Below are 20,291 nucleotides of genomic sequence, written 5' to 3'. Positions count from 1 at the left end.
GAGCTTCACCCCTTACAGGTTTACTTACTAGAACACTAAAGCTCCTGGTCTTTACAAAAGGGTAAAGGTGCAACCTTGCGACTGCTCGCTCACACCACTGCTGAAAGGAGCCTCCACTCTTCAAACTGGTGGCCCACAGGTCAAACGTGGCCCACAAATGCTCTCGTAGGGGCCAAACGAGCTACAGCCTGCCTAGGGATATGGCTCATATCCGGCCAACTGAAAACGCAACAAAGAGAAAACGAACAAATTCTTGAGTCTTATCACGACCCTGAATGTGGAGACTTCATTAAAATTCGGACAACATTTGATCTGAGAGTTCCTCGGTCAGTTTGAGATTTTTTTTAATGTCTTGAGCTTTGGGTCTCTCAGTCTGAGCGAGAATGGGTGGGTGCGAATCTCGATCCATCGTGCTGAGGACTAGGTCGAGACGGGTGAGAACGCGTCGTACGATTAGTCGCATCCGCCGAACGCCAGGTCCCTGTGGAGAGTGCGGCGTACCAAGGATGGCCGGCATGTTGTGGAAGATGTGCAGCAGCTCAGCCGTGACGGCAGGACAGTTCTCCAGTGTCATCAACCTGGCAGCGCGACAGCAGACGCCATGCCGCACGTCAACAAGCCACACGCACCGGCCACGCCACAGCAGCCAAACCCCGAGTGACAGGGTAGGTTCAGTGTTGAGACTCTGATGAGAATCAAATAAAGGACTTCACATCGTTCATATTCAGTCTGCTCACATTTTCAGCAATGGCTCTTCATCAGGACCTATGCAGAAAACCCTCACGCCACTTTTGAGTGAGCGCTGACATACAGTGCTCCTTATGAAACGACTGACACCTGCCACGCCAATGTAGAAATTTCACGACTGGCATTAAAGAGGTAAATGGTGGTTGAGGAGCAGAGTGTTACCCTCATTTGATCGGAAAACTGATTTTACAATTTGATATCAGCGAGGCTGATGTTTTGGGAAATAAGCCTTCTTTATAGGGCAGACGCCCAGAATGTCACCCAGCTGCATACTCTACGGCTATAAGGCAGCATTAATCACGGGGAGGGGGGGGGTGAAAAGGTTTTTGCAAGGTCTGTGTTTGTGCGGCAGGGCAGACCTTTCCTTAATCTCTATTTTAATCCGCACGCTCGGGAGATGTGCAGAGTCTTAAGAAAACAAAAACCGAGCATTCAACATTTGCTCTCAAAGAATAATTTCCAGCGGATTAGACCACGGTGTCTATTTATTTTCTCAGCTCAAAATTTAGATATAAGACGTAATTCTAGTTGTGTTATTAAGATTCTGTTAGTGGGAAACCAAAAAAGAAAGGAGACATTTCTTGCGGCGACTAACGAAAAGCGGGAAATGGATGGCCACACGCACATCTCAGTCCCGACGTTATTTATCTTTGCAGCTAATTGTAAAACAGGACGACTTCGCAAACAGACCATAAAACAAACGCATGCATCCGCGAAAACCGACACCCTGCGAAACAAATTCACGAACCTCCGCAGACAACCAATAGGAATTGTGCGGCGCAAAGCAACAAAAAAAGGTAAAAATAAATTTGCAGTCAAGGCCAGCTCGGGCGACGATCAATCTGGAAGATTTGCAATGCGGCCATGCGGCGGGGAAACATAACCGAAATGCGGCTAATGTTTGGGAGCGCGCTTCAGGAGCGGAAGAGTAATAACGGGGCAAAAAGAGGAGCACGGCGCTAATTAAATTACGCCCGCATTACCTACAATGTCACTTTAATGCCGTGGTTGTAAGCGCGGCTAATTAATTTGCGGAAGGAAGGCCAAGTGAACGGTTAATATCGCGAGGAGTGCCGACACCCTAAATAATCAGACCCCCCCCCCCCGCGGTCCCTACCACCACCCCCCCAGAAACCCGCGCCACAAGCCTTGCGACTCTTGTGGTCTTTCGATCCCAGCAACACACACTCACTCACCCACCCACCCACCCAGCCACACTCACCCACCCACCCAGCCACACTCACCCACCCACCCAGCCACACTCACTCACCCACCCAGCCACACTCACTCACCCACCCAGCCACACTCACTCACCCACCCAGCCACACTCACCTACCCAGCCAAACTCACTCACCTACCCAGCCACACTCACTCACCCACCCAGCCACACTCACTCACCCACCCAGCCACACTCACTCACCTACCCAGCCAAACTCACTCACCCACCCAGCCACACTCACTCACCCACCCAGCCACACTCACCCACCCACCCACCCAGCCACACTCACTCACCCACCCAGCCACACTCACTCACCCACCCACCCAGCCACACTCACTCACCCACCCACCCAGCGACACTCACTCACCCACCCAGCCACACTCACTCACCTACCCAGCCAAACTCACTCACCCACCCAGCCACACTCACTCACCCACCCAGCCACACTCACTCACCTACCCAGCCACACTCACCCACCCACCCACCCAGCCACACTCACTCACCCACCCAGCCACACTCACTCACCCACCCACCCAGCCACACTCACTCACCCACCCAGCCACACTCACTCACCTACCCAGCCACACTCACCCACCCACCCAGCCACACTCACTCACCCACCCAGCCACACTCACCCACCCAGCCACACTCACTCACCCACCCAGCCACACTCACTCACCTACCCAGCCAAACTCACTCACCCACCCAGCCACACTCACTCACCCACCCAGCCACACTCACTCACCCACCCAGCCACACTCACTCACCTACCCAGCCAAACTCACTCACCCACCCAGCCACACTCACTCACCCACCCAGTCACACTCACTCACCCACCCAGCCACACTCACCCACCCAGCCACACTCACTCACCCACCCAGCCACACTCACTCACCTACCCAGCCAAACTCACTCACCCACCCAGCCACACTCACTCACCCACCCAGTCACACTCACTCACCCACCTATTTACTACCCAGCCACATAGACAAAGATGCCCGCATAGCCTTAACAGACTTTTGGGGCAAGTGCTGTCAGCGAACACCTATGAAGATTGGCACGGCACACGAGGCGGGTGGCCAACCCCACGCCCGGCCGCCTTTATCTCCCTAGTAGCAATGTTTCCACACCGAACCAGGTACTAATTTGAGGCTGGGTCGACGTAGGGGAGGCCCAGGACCGGCTCAGATGATCGTCACTGGTGTTGGCCGTGAGCGGGAATCGAACTCAGATCGTCAGGTTCGAAGCACACTCACCTACCCACCTACCCAGCCACACACATTCACCCTAGCCACACTCGCTCACCCACCGACCTATCCATCCACACACATCACGCACTAACCCACCCACCTACCCGACCACACACATCACGCACACTCACCCAAGCTGTACGTGCAATCACACCCGCTCAGCCCAGCCGCCCCTAGCATGCCGATACGCGGCCAGATTGACAGAAGTGATGCGCAAGCGGCGTCAGCGTGCGGGTGACCGCTGGGCCCATGCGCCGACGGTCGAGACAGGTGCCCCCCCCCTCCTCCCCACCCCCTACCCCACCCCCCATAGCACACGCCGCGCCTAATTTCACAAGTGTCAATCAGCGTTATATCATCAGCTGCAGCTCACCGCCCCCGCGGGAGCAAGGTCGCCCGGCGAAGCTTGCCTCCCCATGTTAATTACGCCATTAGCAATCCGTCCGGCGAGCGCCCCCCCCCGTTCCATACAAAGCCCTCTCGCCCCCCCCCCCAACCCTCCCTTCAGGTGTGACTTACATGTTCCGCTCCAATTAAATTAGCGCAACTTAATAAAAAAAGTTGAGCAATTACTTGCTAGCAAGCAGCGATTTTCAGCCGAGGGTTATTTTTTTACGCATCATTTGGGGGGGGGAGGGGGGGGGTTCGGGCAGGACGAGAGTTGCTTCAGAGGACAATGGTGGTCTGGCGGGCCGTGGAAAACGACGGGAGCGGCGGCGGCCGAAGGTGTGGACACGCCCGAGCGGACGTCCGTTGCCAAGACGTCCGCCGCCACCGCGGAGATGGAGGCCAGAACAAATTGGCACGTGTGCGGGAGCCAGGCGGATTGGTGGGGTCGTGAGACCAATCCGACTCGTTTGTGGGCGACAAGGCGAAGAGACTCGAGTGCCTCATACATCTGAGTAGCTCAAGTGCTGGATAGGGACACACGTACCAGCCTCGATACTCACCTCCTATTACTACGGTTGGCTGACTACGTATGGTGCGAAAGAAGTTCAACAGACATACAACCTGCGAGGCGAGAGAAAACGTGCTCCTCTTCACCAACCCGCAATGACCAGCGTGGTGAAGTATGGTCAAACAACCATACACACCTCCCCCCCACCCCCCCCCTCCCCTCCATCCACAACCAACGCACCTAAAATGACTCAACACAAATGTACTATGGATTAGACCAATCGGAGTTATTTCTCCTGCTTCTCAATGGAAGCCCGGTAATTGTTATCGTGTCCCAGGTAGATCCAGCGTCAGCACTGGGCCACCTTTCTCTGCGCCGCGAGCATAATTGACCCGACTGTTTGCTTAGAAGAGAAGGCAAGAGCGTACACGCGCGGGATATTTAACCAAATGCCGGCCTAATACTGTGTCTACAAACCGGGGCTCCTGTTTCTCTCTTAAATATCACATGCTCGCACGCGCGCAGGCGAGAACGCCAATACCACCACCGCCGCCACCACCACAAGCGAATAAAAAGCATTGGAACAGCTGCGCTGCGTGACCTATGCGTATTTAACGTGCCGATAATATTCTTCCGAACAAACAAGCACAAATTTATTTTAACGCGGCGTGCGCAGCCCGCGTGTGTGTGTGTGTGTACACATGTGTAATAATTTTAAAAAGACGAAAATAGCAACTTAATTAAAAGCGGTTATAATTTGGCCAGTGTCTTAATATTAAATTGTTATCGACAGGGTCCATCAGGTTAGGCTTAATGAATAGGGAAAGAATTGCTTGCCAAATGAAGGTCATGGTGCGTACACAATAAACTATGACCTACGCTTACTGTAAATGTGTACGTATTATGAGCAATAATAAAGCAATTACAACCGCACTTATTAAAAACGACACTGTATTTTCACGCGAAAAAAAAATCCTTCGACACCGCGACCATCAATTTAAATGGCTACGGCAATCCAGATTATAATAAGTGTTAAGAGTTAATAAACTGGCTCATTTGAATCTCCGTTACAAGCCAAATTAAACTGATTTATAATAAGGTGTGGAACAATTCACGTCCGTGATTTGATTCAGGCAATTTATTCCCATTTATTTTTGGACAATGTGGCGAATGGCAGTGCCTCCTAGTTACTGGCTACAGCGGTGATGTTAACCCATAACATAAAACATATATGTAAATATCTCAATAATAGCGGAATCCTGCTGAAAATAAAAATTGTCTTCAGAACTCCTGGATAGGCCGAGATTTTACGGTTGCCAAAATCGGTGATTCCACCACCACATCTCGCCAACACTTTCTGCTACTCTCTACCAGATCCCACGGTTGGTGCACGGTTGACGCACTTGCAGTGGGCAAGCGAGCACACAAAAATAAAATGCAACGCGCAGAACAAATAAAATAATGAACCCACTTACTTAAGATTTTAATAATACACGGGCCAAAAGGCGAGCAAACGACAGCTTGCCGCCTAAGCCCACCGCACTAATAGGCGCGAGATTACAGCTTTACTATTTAATTTGGTAAATATTTATGAGATGATTTGCAATGCATGCTCTCTCCTGTGCCCGCCATCCACGGATCCCCGCGCGTGCGATGCCATCCCATTAAAAACCAAAGGAGCTCTCGTAAACGAGTGTTTTCAGTCATTAAAAAAGAATAGAAAGGACGCAACCTTCAGGATGACTTCGTCCCCAGATGTCCCGTTCGTGAATGTCATCAGGACTCCTCCACAATTAATCATGCGCTGACCTTCACGCAACGGTGGGCAACCAAAAACCACAGGTGCTGCAAGGAGATTTTATGAATCGTAAAAATCTAACGTTTGCTCCATTATGTTCCAAACGACCGGATTAGTTGACCCATGGGTGAGAGATGGCATATCAATGTTTTATTTTTTATATTTTTTTTTCATCGCAAGGAACAATTCCATTAACTCTATCATTACAAGAGATTTGTCCGTGACCAAATCAGCAATAGTGGAGCCTGGTTAGGACTTATGTGGGAGACTGCCTGGTAAAACCAGGTGTTGAAGGCTTGCACTGCGAGTTGGTCAGTTTTTTGACAAAACGAATCGATGAAACCCATCTGTGCGGAGCTCTTGAGTCTCATCGCCCTCGTATGTGTGGTGGGATTTGTCCTGTTCTCTTCCCACACAAAGCCAACGATCATGAAAATAATTTTGTAAACATCCCAATGTAGCAGGATCCTCATGAACAAAAAAAAGTCGGTGAACAAGGAAAACCATTACTTTTGTGTAAACAATCTGGAAAGACTCGAATATTAGAGTTCAGAAATTATTCAAGAAAATTACCAAACGTATCCACGTATATATTCTAAAACAAACGTAGACCGCAATTGAAAGCAAAAAGCTTAAAATTATGTGAGAAAAAAATTATCCCTAATAAACAATGTTCGTGGTCATCTTTGTTTTTATGAAGCAAAACCAACGTCTCAATCACCGACAAAACAAGGCAAACCGCCAAGGCGGTGTGTGTTTTCTTGGGCCGTTTTGTCCGGATGGGAATCTGCGCTAATAATTGTACACAAACATTTTTTTTCAAACTCCATCGGCCAACATTCTGTCCCTTCTGGTAGTGAGGGAAATAAATAAAAAAGTAAAAAAAGCGAACTGCCAAAGATGTTCCACGTACATCGCTCTGCGTCACGGTGAGCGCGCACAACAACACGCGGCAGATTGCGGCAGCCACCGCCGCTGCGGGCAGCCACGGCATGCGGCCGGGAAACGCGGCTTCAATTAACGCAACACGCCGGGCTGCGTCACCCCAAATGTACCAGGAGTTATTTATTTTATTTTTGCTAGCGAGGCATAACCTGATTGATGTAGGTATGGTAGAGGCGGGGGGGGGAGCAGCAATCACGCGGTTAATCAAGAGCGAAGCTACACCCCGACCAGGTACAACAACACATGCCACTTCTGACCTCCCCCCGTACTGATCCGGCACATGCCGATAAATCACATGACCACCACCACTACCGCTGCGTAGGTTTTTCGCGGTTTTGCTCGCCGATGTGTTTTCGGGTCGTGCCACGCGCGTTGTTCACAGCAGGACTTCAGACGTTTCAGTCGAACGTGCCGGCCAGCTTTCACAGCTCGCGCGGCGAATCATTGGACATCGCGCCGATCGGTGCGCGGCACCAACTCGAAAGCACGAAGGAGAACGATCAATCAAATTATTTGAATGACAAACGGGCAGCCTTGCCGGGATAAAACTGACAAATGGGAGGCGGAGGGGGGGAGGGTGCGTGCGGGGTTGGTCACTGACAAAACAGACGTATGGAGATGGTGCTCTTACCAAAGCTCGAGCCCGTCCTCGAGCAGATAGACGTGGGGCGGCTTCGAGATGTCCGTGCTGAGCTGAATGACGGGCAGCAGGAACGGGTAGAGGCCCACGCTGTCCGCACCCAGGCCCTTGCGAGACGAGACAACGCAGACGAAACTACGCGGTGCTGGCACCGACGCGAGGTCCGTAATGGACGGTGGGAAGTGGGAAGCGAGAGGAAAGCGCATGTTTTGCTTGTTCTCCCGCGGCCAAGAAAATTCCGTGCCGTCGTCTCTTCCCCCCCCCCCCGGACCCCCCCGAGCTCTTCTAACGTTGCCTTTGCTCAAGTCAAAAAACGTGTTCAACGCTTAACTGTCACAAACTTTGATAGGGCTGTGCTCATCATCTATTGGTTTCTAAAAATAAAAAACTGCAGTTCATAAACTCAATTTACGAGAGCCCACCGACAGCTACTGAGAACGAGAAAAATTAATTGCCGTCCCAAGCGAAAGGTCACAGACGGGAAGTATTTATTTTTTTACGGCGAAGTATTAAGTGAAAATGACTTAGGGGCGTGTTGAGATGTTAGCGAGATGAATTACGCAGGCGGGGCAGCTTAACCTACCCAGATCCGGAAGATTATTTATGTTCTCTATTGTGCAGAAGTGATTTAATTTCTCCCGTGATGTACATATCAAGGTCAAGGTTAATAGGTCATCACGGTCGACATGACCTCATAATCACTTTCCTTCGTTCCACTGAATCCCATCGCAAATGCAAAAACGAATGTGCCATCTTCTCTTTACTCTGAGTATTTATTGCACCCTTGCCAAAGACTTCTGCTGCCCAATGGACTATTTAAAAAAATAAAGACATTGTGCTTTACGTACCCGTTGGCGCTTGCCAATGAGGGCCGCCGTGATATTAACCTACACGATACCAACAATATCAAAATATGACGCTTCTTTCTTTTGCTGGAGCTCAAGCAACGAATAAAGATTTACTTAAAAACTAAAAACTACTTACATTTTGCCAGATAAGGCCCACGAAGACATACAGCTATTTTTCAGAAGCGACCTGCCCACAAATTATAGCTCAACGAAGTGGCTTATCTTGTCAAAATGTATACCAGCCAAATACTCCGAATGTGGAGAAAGAAAAAAAAAACAAGAGGACCTGGACAAAAATACACACTCCAAATATACAGGCACCGTCAGGGTCGGCATCAAACCCACGACCTTGTGTATACTAGACGAGGTAGTAAACATCTCGATACCATGGTATTGTCCCTGGAGGGACGAAACGAGGGCTGAAGTCGTTGCCCCCCCCCCCCTTTCCCAAAGGTTGTTGAGCACAGGCCCAAAGGCCCAAAAACGCCAACAGGTCAGCAACAAATAGCACAGCTTATGCTGTAATAAATAAGGGTGAATACGTTTCTGGAACCGAACAAGGTGGTAAGTGCTTAGTGAGATGATGGGATTTGAGTTCCAAATGATTGCGGGCAGTGCGAGGAGAGAAGAGAAAGGCTGAGAGGGAGGGAGGGCGAGCGATAGGGAGGGCGAGCGGGCGACATGCTCACCTGCACCAAGTTGATGAGGGTGGTGAGGATGGCGCAGCGAAGCATGTTGTGCTCCTCCGACTGCTTCCACAGCACCGGCAGGTACTGCACAAGCGAGCCCGAATGCGGCCTTATCTGTGTAACAAAGACAAAGATCCCACCGTGGAGCCTCTTAACACACTATTGGGGTAAGTTCTGTTAAGCGAGCACCTATGACGGCCGGCACGGCACACGAAGGGGTGGGTGGCCAAGACCATGCCTGGCCCCCTTTGTCTCCCCGGTGCTGATGTTTACACACCGCACCAGGTACTTCGTTGAGGCTGAGTCAACTTAGGGGATGTCCAGGACCATTTAAATATTCGCCACTGTTATTGGTCGCGAGCAAGAAACGAACTTGGGTCGCTGGATTTGTAGCCCAGTGCGTTAACCACAATACTGACTGCTGCCCGCATCTGCCTAACGCAACCACAGACAATCACTGTGCTCTGAAGCGAGCAGCTGGATTTAACAACGTAAGACATCAGTTTATTCGAAGAAAGAGGAGGGAGCACCTGGGAGCCGACCCGCTCGATGACGCAGGAGGTGACATTCAGGACGTGCATCTTTGAGTCGCAGTCGGAGACGCTCTGCAGCAGCTGGAAGAGCAGGCTGAAGATGGACTCGAGGTACTGACCGGGAGACAAGTGCGGAGGGGTTAGCGCGAAGAGAGCAGTCACGTCGATACACTGCACCGCGCGCACCGCGGAAAACGACGAGCCGATCGCAAATCGTCCACCGAAGAACAGCCACGATGTTGAGCCCGGCGACGCTCGGGTATCGGCGGAGCAGTCGGGTAATGAGAAGACGTGCTACAATTAAATTCCCCGCTGGGTGCGTCGCGATTAAAGATCGTGATTCGCTTCGACAATCCATTGTTTCGACTCGTTTGTTGTTTGTAACGTTCCACAGTTTTTACAACAGCCTAAAATGCAACACGACCGCATTATTACCATACTTTGTAAATGCTCAATTATTTCTGACTTGCCATTCAATGCGTGTCAGCTTAACAAATCGATTTTAATCGATAAACAAACAGTTAAATACCCGGTCATCTCAGACCAGCTCGATGCTGAGTGAGCACGAGTATTAGAAAGTTTTCCCAATACAGTAAAACCTTGGATTGCGAGTAACTTGGTCTGCGAGTGTTTTGCAAGACGAGCAAATTTTTAAAAATAAATATTCATTTCATAAACGAGCGAGGTCTTGCAACACGAGTAGTACGTGCATACGCTTTGTCTGCTGAGCGTCACGTGATCACAACTGATATACGAGTGCTTTGGATTACAAACACGTTTCCGGAACGAATTATGCTCGCAATCCAAGGTTTTAGTGTACAACCCTTGAGAAGGGCTTGAGAAAGCACGGATGACGGTGAAGGTTCGGCCGGTTTTATACAACCGAGATAATTACAGGGGCTTAATTAAGAATGTCCATGTGTGTGTGTGTGTGTGGGGCTCATTGAGATTGCTGGTGATTCACTGCCGGTAAGTGGGGCGCCGCGAGAGTGGGGGGGGGGGTTTGAGCTGAGACCCCGAGTGGCGAGAGTTCTCATGGGCTCTTACTTACAGGCGTGAACTGTTCGGTCTTGAAGTCAAAATCATCCACAGGTATGAGGCTCGTCAAGAAAAAAAACCGGAGACAATGTCCATGAGCGGTACTGCCTGCGATGCTTCTCGCAAGCGAAAACAAGTCGACGTGCTATCCTGCCACGAACCAGCGGTGTGAGGATTCCACATTCCTATGGCAGGGGGACGAGTCGATCCACGTGACAAGTGGCGACTTCCCACAAAGGGGTGCCGATTTGGCGAACTCGGGTTGAATAAAGGCCCGACTGAAAAACCAACCCTGAGATTTAAACTCGCGACCTTCTAACTGCGAGTTCGACTCCCCATCCAGTGTAGGCTTCTGGCGACGCTGCAAACTAGGGGTGGGGAACCTAACACATCACTAAGGGCCGAACGCGACCTTCAAAACACCGTTGGGCAGGCGCACAGCCCGATCACGTCTATCACGGGGCGCACGGACATTTGGAAGTGTTGTCAGAATTTAACACATGTAGGAGGGCTTTCGTGAACAATGTTATGATTCGCAGCTCATTTTTGCGATCAGGTCGGTCGCGTTATTAAAATGCGTGTCGAGCACCCACCTCTACATGACGCGGCCAATTAATAAAGTCACGACGTGATGAACAAACACGCTCATTTATGACTGCTTCAGCACCACCGGTGTTGCTGGGAGAGCAACTACCTGTAACACATCGTGCCCAGTTAAGCGTTGTGAGGATCGCTCTTCAAACAACACACCGGTGGTGCTGCTGAAGCAGTAATAATTTGGTTAGGTTTGGTCAACACGTGACGTTATCGATTGGCTGTGTCGGGTGGAGGGTTTATTTTTTCTGACGCAACATTTTACTCACACGGCGATCTGACCCCAAAAATAAATTACGAATCAAGAGTTGCCAGGTCTAAAATATTTCCCCTAGCCGCGGAACTCCTGCATCAACGTGCAAAATCACCCCCCATTATCCACGCGACAAAACCTTGTACCTTTAGAACCTTTAGGGAGATAAGTTCACCCAGAAGTGGTGGCTAAATTCACCTTATTATGCATGATTTATTGGAGCTGTACCACATCGATAACACAGAGGTCAATTGTGTGGGAAAAACACAGATGAGAGCATCCAACTCTTAATTAAGAAAAATGTCACTCGAGTTCTTGTTTGCCCACAGGCGTTTTTAATATTTGGCTCTCTTGTGTAAAGGATAACAATCTTTTAATTAAGTAAAAAAAACTGCAGCTTTGTCAATCCACTGCTGGATAAAGGCCTCCCCCCAGTAACATCTCGCCGTGGTGGCGAGATGTTAAATACCTCGCCTGGTATGCAGGAGTTCGATCCTGACCCCGACGCCTTCTGTATATTTGGAGTCTACGTGTTCTCCCCGTGGTCGCGTGGATTTTTCTCCAGGCCCTCCGGGTATTCCCTCCACATTTAGAAACATGCATTTCGAGCATTTGGCTGCAATAGATTTCCACATCATAACCCACTCATTTGTGTTAGCCAGGTCGCTTCGGAAAAAGAGCTTTATGAGCTCAGTGGGCCTTACTCGGTAAAATTAAAATAGTGTTAATAGTTTCTTAGTTTAGCAGTAAAAATATAATGGGTGTAATCGCTTTAAGAAGGATATAAAGTTTGAGGGTGGTCGCCGCTGCCAGCCGGACCTGCAAAAGAGATACACACCGTTACGGTCAGGGCCGCGCTTCGATTTGCCGGACAGCATGTTCCTAAAACCAACGAGAGCCAAATCTTCTCGTTCTTTCATGTGGCAAGGTGAAATGAGTTAAAGTTATATACGTGCGTGTGTGTATGGAGGTGATTAAACTTTTCAATAGCCTCTGTAGAGGCTTGGTGGATGTCAGTGATGTTGCCCGCGAATCGATGATGCATTAAATAATATATACTCAATCTGTTTTATACATTTTTAGTGATGTACTTTGCACTCCTATCGTTTGTGTATTGTTTGTTGTAACTTTATGATCCAGCCCTATTGGACATCTGTGAAAAAGAGCTTCATAGTTCATCGTATTTCTCCGTGAGAAATAAATCAAGATTCTGATGGTCTGACGAAGCTGTGTGGATCATACTTAGCAAACTGCATTTGCTTCGTTGAATTGCATCTTTTTCCTTCCTTTACTTTGTTCCATATTCCTGTGGACATGTGAAGCACACGTACCGAACCTCGCCGTTTGTATCGCGACCTATGTAACCATGATTGTGTAAACTAAGATCTGTATCGTCACGGAACGCCAATGAAATAAATAAAATCTATCAAACTATATATTCCGAATTTTATTCCTTGTTGCACTCTCCCAACTCCAATGAAGCTTATCTGATCTGCATTAACTTCAGCAGCGCTACTTATCCGCCACGATGGAAGTTCTCACGGAAGAGTGTGTGTGTGAAAACACCCCAAGGAACAGAGGCCAAGAAAATATTTTAATGTCAACTTTACGAGTGAAGCAAAAATACGTATACGCTGGCTGCACGGGGGGGGGGGGGGGGGGGGTCAGTGTTGCGTTCAATGTGTCTGCGCCAATAAGTCAGGTTTTCACGCACGGGACAAAATCATAGCTGGCAGTGACCGAGACCAGGACCAGGCCGGTTCCAGATAGGTGAGATGGGTGCATTAACTCACGCCGCACGCTGTACTTGAAACCAATAGCACAGAGCTGCTCACCCGTAATAAAGTTGGGCGGATTGAACTGCCAAATGATTGCTGGCATAGACCATGGGAATACTATTTTTGATCAATCATATTCCAATTGTCATGGCGACAACGACATTTACATTCGTAGCTCTCGAAGTGATGCTGTGCACCACCTTGCGTCAGAAATGGCTCCACGAAACGATATGTATAATAATTAGTTATTTACCCAGGAAAGCCAGCAATACAAATATTAATCAAAATGATAAATCCACACAACTGAAATATGCTGAAATATCCAATACAATGCGATAGGTCTCCTTTTTTTGGTGCAGTAATTGGTGATCGGGCTGAGACCAGCAAATTGCTATGCTTGAAAACACGCTTTCATCAGGGGTGGCTGAAGCTTAGAATCGATCCCAGGATCTCAGCAGTGTGCCGGCTCAGTGCTCCGACACTTTGTATCGTGCGCCAACTCGGTGGCAGGAGAACACAATTCCCACTCACGTCGCTGCAAGTGAAAGTCTCTTCCGCATTTACTTACCCAAGCATTGCTTAGCCGCGCCAGAGCAAAGCTAAACATCAACAACAAGTCGACCTTCATCGGCATCTCATGCAACCAGACGCTGAAATGCCCCCCAAGATAATTACAAGTCAACACCGTGTGCCAAGAACCGACAGCGATAGAGCACGCCGGGTGCCCCGATTGAATAGCGCGGCTTGCAAGGGGGCGCGGGCAAACAGCCCTCATTAAGACAACCGGCGACACGCAGCACAGCAGGGAACCGAGAAAAGCAATCACGTCTGACGGGGGCGGCGCAACGCGCCATCCGGGAGTTCATTATCTGCCAGGTCGGCCACCTTGGAAGCGGCAGGGGGGGCGGGTGAGATCGCGTTAAGAGGTAACGAAGCGGATTAAATGCGTGAGAGCGTTGATCGCATCGTCGTAGTTTCCGGCGCCAATCGAACGCAGCCATAGCAGCGGAGGAGAAGCAGCCGCACAACGCCCCTGCCGTAGCAGTGCTGTGGCTGCCACGGCTGCCGCCACTGCCCGGGCACCTTGCGCCCAAGCCGACAGGAACAAGCCGGCCTACGTATGGGCAAGAATATATATTTTTTTCTTGGAAATACAATCCAGCGATATAAAACCGCAGTGTGATTGAAGCGAAGACTCACAAGGGTTCATCCTCCACTGCCCCGGTCGCTCCTTACATTACGCGGAGTACGGGGCAATCCGCGAGGTTTCACCACCACGAACGATAACGAACGCTCATTTCACACGTAGCAGACTTTCGCCACCGATATTATGATTAATAGCTGATTTTTGGGTCAGATGGCACAAGTGATTATGAATCATGATGAAAGGTCACAGTGAAACATTTCAGAAAACGTATTGGTTTGACCTTGGTCCAAGATTATATATTGCACATAGAGGGTTCTCTTCTTGAATACCATAAATCCCTAGTTCCTGGGGGTCACAATGAGTCCTTCCTGAGTGCAATGAAAATTACCCTCAATTAAGTGCTGTGACCAACTCGGTAAAGCAGAGGCATACCCATAATCAAGGACCCTCTTGAATGAATAACAGCAGTCTGGAGACCCAGTCGAGGCTTTCCTGGGTAATTTAAATGGGTGTAGCAACTCGCCACCTGCTCCACGATTCAAGGCTTTTTCACTTGATGGGTCTGCAATTCTAGTGACCAAATGTGGGGGGGGGGTTACGTGAACCAAATAATACACAGCAGCATATAAAAAAAATGCTGCAAATAATTGATTCCTACATAGATAATCCGATGCAGGTTATCACGAGCACAACATTTTTAATTGACAAATCGATCAGTAAACTTAGCTTGGTGGTATGTGGCAGATGGTGCAACATGCCACGGTAGGGAAAGCGGGGGGGCGGGGGGCGGTGACGCACCACTAGGTCGGCATCCTGCAGCAGGGAAAGCAGCGCCTGGTAGAGGACTGGCCTCAGCTCCTGCTTGAACTTCACCGCGACCCACTGGCCCACCAGCCAGATGACCCGCCTGCGGATCAGCCGGTACCTGCACCAGCAACGGCCACGCGGCGAGGTGAAAGCCACACAAAGCGCAATCCGTGGACCATTTTTGTTGTTGTTTACTTACTTCACACGTCATTTTTCGTGGGCCACTAATTACGATTCGTGATCGATTTTGTTTTGAGTGTGGGCCGTGCAATAATCTTGTCAATTTGGGTCCTAAGACCATCCACCACCCAACATAGTCAAACAAATTAAATCGTCACGTGTGCACGCATAGAAAGCACCAATTATTTGGTATTCACCTCGCTTACTGCGTAAGTCGATGGACAATCCTCACAAACCAATTTATCAATGATATACGCAAAGCTTCCCTTGAAACGTTAAGCACCGTCAGGAACAAACTGTATTGCGGCAGAGTTTGGTGGGGAGGGATTTGAAGAGGCCGCAGCACAGAGGGAGCGGCAGTAGCCAAGATGCAAGGCGATTTAGGGCATTTATTCTTCTCTTGTTAATATTTTAATTCAACGGGAGGACAGAATTGGCAGGTCTTATAACTCACCTCGAGTCCTTCACCTGCAGCTCAACGACGAGCTGGTTTCTGAACCATTCATCAAAGTCCACGGTGTCAAAGAGCTCGTACGCAGCCAGGCCAACTGCGTTGTAAACTGGAGACAGTGCGTGGACAACCAGGGATTGATGCAGCACACCATTTTCATTTCTTTACCAGGTAAGGCTCACTGAGCTATATAGCTCTTTTTCAGAAGAGACCTGGCCACAACTGATAACTCAAGCAAGAAGTGGCTTATCACGTGGAAATCTATCGCGGCCAAATACTCTAAAAAGCATGTTTCTTAATGCGGAGAAAAAAACCTGAGGACCCGGAGAAAAATCCACCGGGAGAACATGCAATCTCAAAATATACAGCAGCAGGCGTCAGGGTCGGGATCGAACCCACGACCTCCTGCATACCAGGCGAGGTAGTTAACATCTCCTAGCCACCGTGGCACCCCTCACACAACAGGACAGGGCGTCAGTGGAGACGCAACCACACCTAAAAGAAAGACGCAAGCTAGCGATAACAACTGTTAGAATCCTGGGTCAGAATTCAATTCAGGAGTCCCAATCCTCTTTATACCAATTTGGGGAATGTTTGAGCCTTTAACAGCCACACAGCTTGCTTCCCAATTACATATAACCTACATAAGGCAATGTAGATTTACGTGGCATCTAAATGTCACTGCATCTTTTTTTTGAACTTGAACAGGGGCAGTCGACAGCATGAATGACTACACGATTCGATACACACATCTGTCGTTATCCTATAAATCAACTGTAACGATGCATCCCTATTCACCTATAGGTCATATACAAAGATGCCATATAAAGCCTGAACAGACTTTTTATGGCGAGTGCTGTTAGCGACGACATATTAAGGTCAGCACGACACGTGATGGGGTGGGTGGCCGGCTCCATATCCGAGTGCATTTTACTTGATACTTAGATAAGTGTCACTGGTGGTGGCTGTGATTGGGAATAGAACTCGGGTCACTGGGTTCGTTGTGCAGCGCGCTAACCACTGCCCTAAACGCTCCCGACTGTGCCATACGAAGGGAACAGCCGTACCTTAAAGGACTATACAACCTCAAAAAACAAAGAGCTCTTTATACGTACGTACGCACATTCATGCCTAGACTGTGTCCCATACAAAGTCTGAATCTTTATGTGTGCAAAACTTTTTAATCCATCGCTGCAGAGACTTTTCTTGAGCAATACAGCGGAGTAATTTGCTCCCCGTTAACGAGCCCTCAAACTCACGTCGCACACAGCGCGGGAGGGCACAACCTACGTGCATTTGTACCTACAAGATAAGAGATGTTTGTTTCTTCAGGGGCTAAATCTTACTTTAAAGCTGCCGCTAATTTCCAATCTAAAAGCGCACCACCGAACGGCGATACATTTCGCGTTCACTTATTGCTACGTTGGTGCCGTGTAAAGCGGCCAGATACAGGGAAATTTGTATTCTATATGCTAAAATCAAAACGCGCAATGCCGCGCAGCATGCTGACAAAAGAAGGCACGCCACCAGCAATCGGATGCTGCCGTGGTGTGGTGGCTAGTACGCTAGATTTTCTGCGGTTGAAACAACGGAGGAAGTTTCTTAAGTCCGTTTGTATGTTGAACTGCTAATCGGAGGTGTGGGTGAATGACAACAAACTAAACAAAGAAATTCGTTTTCAGTTTAATATTGTGGTGTAGTGTAGTGTGTGACATAGAAGTTTAGTGTTTTGTAGTGGTGTGTTGTGCAATGTATAATGTAGTGTACAGTAGTGGAGTGTATAGACTCGCAGAGACGCATGTGTGTATCTATACCATTGGAACCTCATTTGCCAGTAAAAAATATAATCGTTTTTTTTACCCTTCTATCTGGCAACAAAACTGACACCTTTTTTTTACAAGGAGTCATGTTTACATAGACCACAATACCTGCAGTCATAATGCAAACAAAAAACATAACTCTGATAATGTGCACTGTCCTTTTGGCGTCATCTGGTCCAACCCATGTGAGACTAGGCTCTAAGGAAAGCTGTCTCGGGTGTGGACCAATCAACTTCAAGGACAGTGCACATTATCAGAGTTGGTTTTTTTTGCATTATGACTGCAGGTATTCCGGTCTATGTAAAGATGACTCCTTGTAAAAAAGGTGTCAGTTTTGTTGCCAGATAGAAGGGTAAAAAAACAATTATCGTGTGTATCTATGTTGAACTTCTTTCGCACCGTATGTAGCCATCCACGTTAATCGGGAGGTGCCGGGGGAAGTACCGCCGCAGTTCAGTTTGATCGGCAAGCCATGCGTGGTGGAGTTGTGTCGATAAACTCCAGCGCTCTCAAAAACATCTGGCCACCAAGGAAAAGGAATCCAAGGTCCCCTCCTGTCCGAGGGCCTCCTCCTCCTCCCTCCACTCGACGCCCTTCCGCCGGGCCATGGCGCGAGCGAGTCATAGCAGCGCTGCGCCTTTACTTTAATGGTCAACAGCAGATGACCCCTGGCCATACTTTCCCACTGGAATATAGTGTGGGGGGTGACAATGGAGCCATCCCAACGGATGACAAACCCCCCCCGCCCCCCCAAAACTAATACAGACCTCCCCATCCCCCTCCCCCGCTAAATATAGCGCGGAGCCACGGCGATGAATTGCCGATGCGTTATTTAGTACCCACCTGCATCTTTAATAAATAACCCCACGGAATCCTCGTGGCTGGTGGGGACTGCAAAGAGAGGAAGGTAGAGACATAAATAAATAAACAAGGCCTCCCGGAGTCAAAACAAAGCCGCTCCGAGCCCTCCATTCAATATCCTCCTTTTTAATTCTCGCCGACAAACAACGCATACACGCACGCACACACACACACGCACGCACACACACACGCACACACACGCACACACACACGCACACACACACGCACGCACACACGCAAGCACACATGCAAGCACACGAGCAAGATAGCACTGGGATTAAAACAATTGCGAATTGAAGTGTCCATGACATGATTTGCCAGTAATGCATTTTTTAGTAAAAATAACATTTATTTTTCTATTCAATAGCTAAAATATATATATATGCTGGAGGGAAAAAAGTTCTTTATAAACCCGAGCTAACACCCAATTTATATGCAAATAGCAGTGTTTTATTGGCAAAGGGAGGATCACAATTATAATGTGACTTGTATTTCCCTACGCCGCATGATCAGACCACAGTTCTACTGAGCCAGCAGTGTTTAAATTCAGTCCTCGGTGTTGCTGCAACCCGAGCAGAAACACAAAAAGACGATAATCCCACAAACGTGCACCCTTTTGGACTTACTGAACCGCAACGGCGCACAAACAACCGGGGGGTGGTGGTGGTGGGTGTAGCCAGCACCAAGGCCAGCCGTCGGTGCCGATGTACACCCACACCACCAGATTTCTCATGTAAGGTCGAGTAGTCGTCTTTGGTGAGGCGCGCAACTGCTTTAGATACGACTCGCTGCCGGTGTTAGCTGTGGCCGGGAATTGAACGCGGGTCCGATGGGATCATGGCGCAGTGCGTTAACGTACTGGGACACGAATAACAAATCCCGATAAAGATTCCTTGTATAGCCTTTAACAGACCGTTTGGGGGAAAGTGCTGCTGGTAAGCAGCACCTATGAAGGCCAGCAAGGCATATGAAGATGTGGGTAGCCAGCACCACGCCCGGCCAGCCTCTGTCTTCCCAATGCTTATTCTAACATACAGCTGGGTCAACGATCAACACAAATACAAAGATCCCCCGTATAGCTTTAACAGACTGTTGGCACAAGTGCTGTCAGTGAGCACCTATGGAAGTCTAAATGGTACACGAGGGGGTGGGCGGCCAGCACCACGCCCAACCGCCTTTGTCTTCCCAGTGGCGATTTTTACACACCGCACAAGGTTCTAAATTGAGGCTGAGTCGACCGAGGGTAGGCTCAGGACCAGTTCAGATAATCGTCACTGGGTCGCCAGATTCATAGCGCAGCGTGCTAACCGCGACACTACAGCTCACCACATGCACACAAACACACAAACACGCAAGCTTATGCATGCCTCAGCTTTCATCTGCTCAGCTTGCATTTACACAAGTAGGTTTAAAAAAATAAAAAAAATATTTTTAAGCAAACCAGGAATTAAGTCGGCCAAATTAAATCTAGAGCTTAATTAATTGATGCTGGGAATTAGATTGTAATTCACAAGCAATTGCTGTGGGAAGCAAGTCTATCTCCCCTTGTTGGTTCTTCCTGGGCAGGTAAACAATTCACCCCCCCCCCAAATTCTCGCTAATTGGACGAAACTTCGTGATTCAAGAATCAATTATATTTTTAATGTAACAAGCTGCCTCTAGTCACTTGTAAGAGGTCACCTGAAGCCATTGCATACAACAGAGACCACATTGCTTACAGCCACAACTCGAAGCACGTATCGCGACCGTGAGAATCTATTTAAACTAGCATAAGTACCCGGCGTTGCCCGGGTGA

General features: G+C 48.9%; 1 protein-coding gene across 2 annotated transcripts in view; it reads right to left on the bottom strand.

Annotated features, from left to right (window-relative positions):
- IPO11 (importin 11) overlaps positions 1-20,291 on the bottom strand; it is an 89,702-nt gene that overhangs the window by 29,842 nt on the left and 39,569 nt on the right. For both annotated transcript variants that reach the window (XM_078599818.1, XM_078599817.1), the window contains exons 14-22: positions 18,479-18,526; positions 15,819-15,924; positions 15,176-15,302; positions 12,238-12,271; positions 10,619-10,659; positions 9,565-9,681; positions 9,035-9,148; positions 7,489-7,604; positions 502-578 (exon numbers count right to left, since the gene is read on the bottom strand). In XM_078599818.1, the coding sequence (XP_078455944.1) occupies positions 502-578; positions 7,489-7,604; positions 9,035-9,148; positions 9,565-9,681; positions 10,619-10,659; positions 12,238-12,271; positions 15,176-15,302; positions 15,819-15,924; positions 18,479-18,526 (780 nt within the window). The remainder of the gene's footprint in view (positions 1-501; positions 579-7,488; positions 7,605-9,034; positions 9,149-9,564; positions 9,682-10,618; positions 10,660-12,237; positions 12,272-15,175; positions 15,303-15,818; positions 15,925-18,478; positions 18,527-20,291) is intronic.

The sequence above is a fragment of the Lampetra planeri genome, chromosome 13 (assembly GCF_965212315.1).
Source record: "Lampetra planeri chromosome 13, kcLamPlan1.2.h2, whole genome shotgun sequence".
Lineage (NCBI taxonomy): Eukaryota > Metazoa > Chordata > Hyperoartia > Petromyzontiformes > Petromyzontidae > Lampetra > Lampetra planeri.
The sequence above is the reverse complement of the archived record's forward strand: the minus strand, read 5'-3'. Positions and strand labels throughout refer to the sequence as shown.